Source organism: Siphateles boraxobius, unplaced genomic scaffold (genome assembly GCF_051911475.1).
Source record: "Siphateles boraxobius isolate OS27281-9 unplaced genomic scaffold, OSU_SipBor_1 73, whole genome shotgun sequence".
NCBI lineage: Eukaryota > Metazoa > Chordata > Actinopteri > Cypriniformes > Leuciscidae > Siphateles > Siphateles boraxobius.
Window position 1 is genome coordinate 181,896 of NW_027509201.1, and position 8,105 is coordinate 190,000.

Sequence of the window (8,105 nt, forward strand, 5' to 3'; positions counted from 1 at the left end):
GTATAAAGCTGAAATAGTATCACATATAAATATTAGATGAATGAAAACTAAAATGGCGCTTTGCCAACTAACTGAAATATTTAATTTGAAGAAATAAGTGAGAATTGCGAGAACAAAAGCCAGAATTTCAAGATATAAACTATATATATATATATATATATATATATATATTAGTTTATATAGTTTTATATATATATATACATAAAAAAGTGATAATTGTAAGGAAATTGGGAAACAAGAACTAAATCGAGAACTAAAATGATTAACTCATAATAATAATAATAATAATAATACTAAAACTGAAAAAAAAAAAATTGAAATTAAAACCATTTAGAGATATTTTTAACAACTTAAAAGGAATAAATGTGAGAAAGGCATATAACAAAGGTACTAAAAATTAAACTAAAGCCAAAGTGGCTGGTAAAAGCCAATTAAAAATATTAATAAAAACTATAATAGTATTAATTTAATACAAAAATAACATGCTATGCGCCAAGACTGCAGCATCATTTTATTTTTTCATTGTGGTGTGATTATTCATACCAGATATTAAAATAATTGATACAATCATAGATATATTTACACAATGAGCCCCCAAATTAATGCAAAATGTTATTTTACCAACATATAATTATTTTAGCATGACACTAAACTGTATAATCTACCATCAAATGTCTCGTATAATTTTACACTCTTTCTTCTCACATAATAAAATCATTTTAAACCTAAATCAACATATTATGTGCATTGATTGGCAAGTATGTAATGTAATTTGCATTTAGTCAGTCTCTGTCACAAAATAAACCTTTTCAGGGGGATAAAAGACGAGTCCCGAGTTTCTGTATTCAATCAGTTCAGTTTTAGTTTGACATTAGAGCTTGTACTGACCTTCTCAATGCATGTATTAAAAACCAGAGCTGAAGAAAAGGACACGATATTCAAGAAGCAGAACCATTTATTATCATCAAGTACAAGAATATCAAACGAACAGAGAGAAAGATAACCAGATTCGTCTCGGTAACTTCGTTACAACAGAGACACTTGACAGCAAAGATCTTCCCCTCACAGTCACTGTTTTAATATCATATTCGTCAGATTGTTCGTGATTGTTCTCATGAGCGAAGGCTGAGGGGGAGGAGTTTATTCAGCTGTCAATCAGCCACTCTGATTGGTTGGAATGCGAGATCTAGCTCCTCCCACTACTGCCAGTTAAAGCTCCGTCCTATAAGCTGGTAGAAGTTCAGATTGTGTTGGCGTAAATACAAACGCAGTTGACGGAGAACAGTGTTGTTAACCAGAGGATGAGGACGTCCTTTAGACTCATGAAGACATCGCTCGTGTCCATCACTGCGAATGCAATAGAAGCCTTTGGTTTGGTTAAAGTAGAAGTTGGACGCCACGATCCGAGGCGGGAGATCGAGGAATCGCTCGACTCGCTGGAGCTCCGGTAGCGGGTCGTTAATCAGCGTGTCTCCGTCAACGATGTGAATCTGCTCGAGAGGAAAGTGCTGGAGCCAGTTCCTCATGTGCACGTCGTAAAGACTTCGCTGGATCGCTTTGTAACGCGTGTTCAGCGCGCCGTTCTTCACCAGCATGTTCTCGATGGCTTGAACGGGCTTGTGGTTCTCCAGCCGGTTGAAGTAGACTTGCGTGTAATCCGAGATGACTCTCTCCGTAGGGTCTCTGAGGATCAACAAGAGTCTGATGGACGAGTTCATGGCGTGAATCCGCGCGGGAGCAACCGGAGACGTGAAATACCCCGGCGTCTTTTCCACTGTGATCTGATGAGGGAACGAATACGGCATTTGTTCGCGATACCAATCGAAGCCTTTGACGTAGTTCTCGTCCCAGTCGAAGAAGTGGACTTCAGTGGCGGCCGCCGCCACTTCGGGATGAATATCCAGCATTTCCAGTAAAGCTCTCGTTCCTCCTTTCCGAACGCCGATGATAATGCTGTGAGGAGTGTGTTGACTGGTTCCTGGAGGCGGGATCAAAGAAGGGGTGAAAGTCTCGTTTCCAGGATTTTCCGGGGGTGGAGTCACTTGGATGAACTCAGGAGGAGCGCCATACGTTCGGAGAACCAGGAACAACACGTAACTCAGAAGATTAGCCATGGAGAGGGTTGGAAGAGATTGAAAGGATAAACGGCGGGTTTAGATGCAACGGTTTGTGTTCAGTCACGATAGCGAGTCAAGCGATGGCGGATTCTGCGAGCTGGGCGTTCAGGGACGAGGTGTGGCCACCAGTCCAAAGTGCATCTGGAAAACACAAAGAAGAAAAGATAAGTTAATGTGACTTCATAATAAGACTACGATAGAAACATATTTACAGAATAAATCCCTGAAAAACCACATGTGACTTTTCCTCAGCAGAGGCTGTGATTGGATAACTGGAGTAACCAGCGGACCAATGGCATCGCAGCATTTTTCCAATGATGGAACATTTATGATGGAGGGAAAAAGAGTTGAAGAAACGTACACTTTTATTACTTATATTTTGTGTTTCAAAACCTACGAAGTGACAATTTTGTTCTCTTGAACACATGGGATGGAAACGCTGCTTCATTCGCAAATGATTTATGCAGTATTACAATTTTATGCAAAAGTTAAATTCGCAACTTTAAATGGAAAACTTAGCTATTTATGTTTTCCTCTTTTTACTTACAAATCATGGCCACTCAAATCTATATTTGTAAAGATTTTTTTTAACGTCTTAAAATTGTTTAATTGACAAGCAATTTGCTAATTCAATGCTTTACTTAGCGCTGAATCAGTGTTATTTTAGATATCATTATAGTTTTCATCAATTTCCCAGTTAAATAACTTTTTTCAATGTCACGCTGATCCACAAAGACAGGCATTTACCATCTAAAGTCCCTCCTGAAAAAATATGACCAGAATTATTCAGATTTCCTCCAAATAGATTGTATATTCAAGCCAGTTAAATTGTTTTTATCTGATTTGCAACTTAGATCAAATAGACACTCTGAGCATATATGCAATATCACTGAATTCCAGTCGAAATGCCTGCTATAAAAAAAAGAAACCCTTATAACTCAGAAAGCAATTTGATTATATGTGCAGTGCAAGTGTTGCTATGTTTATAAAAAATGCATTGCAATCCTACTCAGTAAAACACTTGGTACAAGATTACCCAGCATTCCTCAGAGGATTCAATCAGTTCAAGTCCTTCCTCAAGATCAGCCAGATCAATCCACTGTCCTTTTTAACACGTCACATTTTAAAACATACGGTTAATGGTTATAAGAGACTGAACAAGCACTAAATATACAGCACTAACTGACACGTATACGTGTTTCTTTTCACTTGTATCGCTTCAGTGGACTTAAAGAAAAGCCAAGGTCAAGATCACAGGAAAGCAGTGAAACGAGGAGGAATATAGGAGTGAAGCTGGGGGAGAATCCTCTGAAGCACTCGCTGATTGAGTTCAAAAGGATCTTCAAGCATCCCATGCAAATGTGCCAAATCACAAACATCTTCTGACCTTTACGCTTCATCAAATTCCAAAGAGTGGCAAACAGAGACACAGTTAACAGTCCCTCTTACACAGACCAAACAACCCAAGCCTCCAGTCAAAATATTCCGTCAGGGAAAGGTCACTTCCATGGCATTTACCCGCCGCTCTCAAAACTGATTAAACCTTGTAACTCTATTACAGATTACAGACATCTGCACTGTTTCATAGAGACACGATTACACCACTTGATTTCAGCTCTGAGAACACATTATCCAAACTACACTTTGGTCAAGTAGATATTAATCACGTATTAATCATGTTTTTTTATGAATTGCCACTTCAAACCGCTATCACTGATTGAGTCCTTGGACGCTCACTGGTCAAGCTGGTTTACTTGCACATGAGACCAGCAGCGCTTAAATGAGGAAAAAAACATATTATTATTACAAACAAGGGTTTCTAGGGCCCTGCGATGTGGAAAACACTGACAGAATCCTGTCATACTAATGCAATTTACTGTATAATGTCACCGTCAATTTTGGATTCAATTTTTTTTAATTTAAATTAATAAAGCTCTTCACGACAAGCTCTTCCCCAAAATAAAAGTACAGTTTAACTTGAAATTGTGACAGAAATTACTAATGTCTCAAAGTAGTAACAACAATAATGATACAGATTATTAAAACATATATTTTTAAGGAATATCACGTAAACCTCTTTCTTTGCCAAAAATGAAAGGAATTGGTCAAATATTATACTTTTTTTTTAGATTGAATTGTCAAAGATTTATGCATTTGTTTGATGTCATTTTTAATAATAGATTTGCATTAAATCATAACAAAGAATCCAGAAAAATACAGAATTTCTGAAAAAATAAAACGTATATCTTAGAGCCCAATTTTTAATAAAATGTTGATTTAAGAATTTGGTTGGACATCATTTTAATGATTAAACTCAAATTAAAACATTCATAAGAGAAGGCAGAAAAATTAAGAGAAAACATGGAATTTGGGAAACAAATTAAACATTTCATAGAGCCGTAGAGAGTTAAAATTAATAAGTTATTATATTGTTAAAGTTGTACGAATTAAATCGACTAGACATCCTTTTTCATTATTAAAATTTAATCAAACCATTAAAAAAGGGAATGAAAAGTTCAAAGAGAAAACATGAAATTTGGAAAAATAATAATAATAATTCTTTCTATTATTAAAATTTAATAAATTACAGAAAAAAATGTTTCAAGTTTTTTTAATTCAAATTGATTAGACATCTTTTTTTGAGTATTAACATTTAAATAAATAAATAAAATTGAATCCAGAAAATGAAAACAATTTTTGAAAACAAATTAAAACAAAATGCATTTAATTGCTCTATTACTGATAACATTTTAATAAGTTATTAAATTGTTAACATTTTATGAATTCCATTGATTAAAGAGATCCTTTTTGGTGATTTAAAATGTAATCAAACCATTAAAAATGGAATCCTAAAAATGTATATGGTAAACATGAAAATTGGGAGAAATTAAAAATTTCATAGCGCTCTATTATTGTTAAAAATTTGATCAATTATTACATTGTTAAAGATTCATGAAGTCAATGGATTAGACATCCTTTTTTATTACTAACATTTAATTGAACCATTAAAAATGGTATCCAGAAAAATGAAAGCAAAAAAAACATAGAATTGGGGGAAAAAATGAAAGTGAAGGCGTTTGTTGCAATCGAGTCCTAAACGTGTTTTCATGACTTTCACCCTCCTGTGCAAAAGTAGCTCAGCAATGAAAACTTATTTCCTCCTTCCCTCTCTCTCTCTCTCTCTCTCTCCTGTAATGTGAAGGTGCTGAGAGGAGCTGATGTCTGTGATGCGCTGTGACGTCTGAAACAGTAGCAGAGCTGAAGGCCTGATGCTAACAGCGAGAGGTGGGGACCAGTTTACTGTCTAAACCAATCAGGCTCACAGGAACCACTGAGACCAGACCGGTCACACGCGTTTCTGGCGGTTCAGCAGCGGAGCAACAAAGTTACACTATACATGTGCATTAGATACCAAAGCAAGTGGCCTATGCAAAGAAAAAACTTACTTTCAATGCAAATACACTCTCAGGGAAAGCATGAGCTGATAAAATGAAAATTTTCAATGCAATATAAGTTTGGATAAGAGCGTCTGCCAAATGCATAAATGTAACACTATAAAAGTATGAGACTTGCATTGTATGGACATACGCATTTTATACATAATATTACAGCTATGTATACATATGTTTAGAACCAAATGAGTAGGCCAAAGACAAAATACAAGAGTTTACTGTAATGGTCAGAAGAATATAAAAATAATTCATAGCTAAATAAGTATATAAAATAACAATAATAAAAAAAAAATAATCACAAGCTAACTATCATATTATGGTCATAAGTGTATAATAAATACAATTTATAGCCCACCCCAAAAATAAAAAATATAAAAAAATATACAAATAAATAACATCACAAGCTGACTGTTAATGGTCAGAAGTATATATAAGTAAGAAGTATAATAAATAAAAACCATAGCTAAAAATTTTTGAAATATCACATGCTGCTGACTATCATATTATGGTCATTAGTATATAAATAAAACTCATAGCCTACAAAAATAAAATAAATTGAATAAATGAATTAACAAAAACAAATAAGTAAAATAACATCACAAGCAAGTAATAGTCATATAAAAAATAGTTTATAAAAAAAACTTTATGTACCATGTAATGTCAGTGGTATAAAAAAAATCATAGATAAATTTTGATGAGATTGAAACGGTAAAATGGTCACATTTTTACTCTTCGCATTACTGTGTATCAAGTGCTGGGGAAGATTTAGATATGCTAATGAGCGTTTGGTTTCTGACCAATCACAACAGATTAGGCCATCTGGCCAATCAGAGCAGAGCAGCTCTCAGAGAGGCGGAGCTTAGAGAGACTGAATCTACAAACGAAGCGTTTCAGACACTGAGAGAGAAGAGCTGATGCTGCAGTGGAGATTATGAGAAAATTTAAGTGTTTTCGACCTTGGATGCGTGTGAACCTGTTGTAGGAGACGCCAAAACAACATTAGGAACTTTAAAATATCATAATAGGGGCCCTTTAAACTTAATTTACAGATGTTGGTGCTAAACATGCCATTACAGTCCTAACATCACATACATTTACATTTATTCATTTAGCTGACGCTTTTATCCAAAGCGACTTACAATTGCTATATATGTCAGAGGTCGCACGCCTCTGGAACAAATAGGGTTTAAGTGTCTTGCTCAGGGACACATTGGTGTCTCACAGTGGATTCGAACCCGGGTCTCTCACACCAGAGCGATGAGTCTTATCCACTGCGCCATCACCACCATAATTCCTTCATTTTTCACAGTTGCCGCGTCTCTGCTTCTGTCAGCTGGATCTATTTACAGAAGCAATATGTTCTGGGCTCTTGATATATTCCTCTGTCTGCACACACTACGAGTCTCTGACTACAGCTCAGATAATAAATGTGTTTTGGTTCACGCATACACACACGTGTGTTGAGCTACAGGTTTCTCCACGGGACTCAAAGAGCCACTAATTACCCAAAGCGCTGCTTCTGTCTCCGAGTCTCTGTCTTTCCTCAAGACGAGATGCAAACAGCAGGGAGTGTGATGCTTAGCAGAGCCTCATTTGAGAGCGATTAGCATAAAACAATAATTAATCCAATGAAGCCTGATATTACGGTGCTCTTTTCCCACTATATCACAACAGTTTTTACAGCCGATAAGGAGGATTTGTGTAGATGAGCGGGTGTGAGCCGCAGTCAGAGTGAGATAACACACGACACACACGAGACAAGGTGAAACATCACACTTCTCTCACTGTAACACCAGGTGAAGCAGAAAGAACAATTCTAATCATGTCATTTTACACTCTTAAAAATAAAGGTTGAGGAACCTTTAACATCCATGGAATATTTCTATTGCATAGAAGGTCCATTATAGTGGAAAAAAGTTCTTTAGATTATTAAAATGTTCTTTACGTAGGGCCCTATGTGGAATCAGTTTTATTTTTTCCCAAATATTATTTTATTTTTTCAGTTTAAATTTTTCTGGATCCCCCATTTAAAAAAATTTTAACTAAAATAAATACTTTAACATCATGGATTTTGGGAAATAAAACTAAATTAAAAAAAAAAAAAAAAAAAAAATATATATATATATATATATATATATATATATATATTTTTTTTTTTTTTAATTTAGTTTTATTTCCCACACATTCTGTGCTAATCTTTCTGGATTTCGTTTTAATGGTTTCATAAAATTTTAAAAAATTCAAATGCATGTCTGATGTATGAACATTATTTCTGGATTTATGATTTACAGTTAAAATTAAAAATTGTGATATTCATTAATAAATATATTATTTATTATTATAACATGCAGACTTCATATTTTAATAGCAGTTTTTTTAGCTTTAATTTTTACACACACACACACACACACACACACACACACACACACACACACACACACACACACACACACACACACACACACACACACACACACACACGTTTACAAAAACAATTCTCTGTACAAAAAATATTTTTCTTACTATTTATTATCTT

At 34.8% G+C, this 8,105-nt stretch overlaps 1 protein-coding gene across 6 annotated transcripts in view; it reads right to left on the reverse strand.

The window, feature by feature from the left end:
- Positions 1-937: 937 nt before the first annotated feature.
- hs3st1l1 (heparan sulfate (glucosamine) 3-O-sulfotransferase 1-like1) overlaps positions 938-8,105 on the reverse strand; it is a 78,421-nt gene continuing 71,253 nt past the window's right edge. For all 6 annotated transcript variants that reach the window (XM_077217412.1, XM_077217411.1, XM_077217410.1 and 3 more), the window contains one exon: positions 938-2,258. In XM_077217412.1, the coding sequence (XP_077073527.1) occupies positions 1,200-2,114 (915 nt within the window). In that variant the 5' untranslated portion in view covers positions 2,115-2,258 and the 3' untranslated portion in view covers positions 938-1,199. The remainder of the gene's footprint in view (positions 2,259-8,105) is intronic.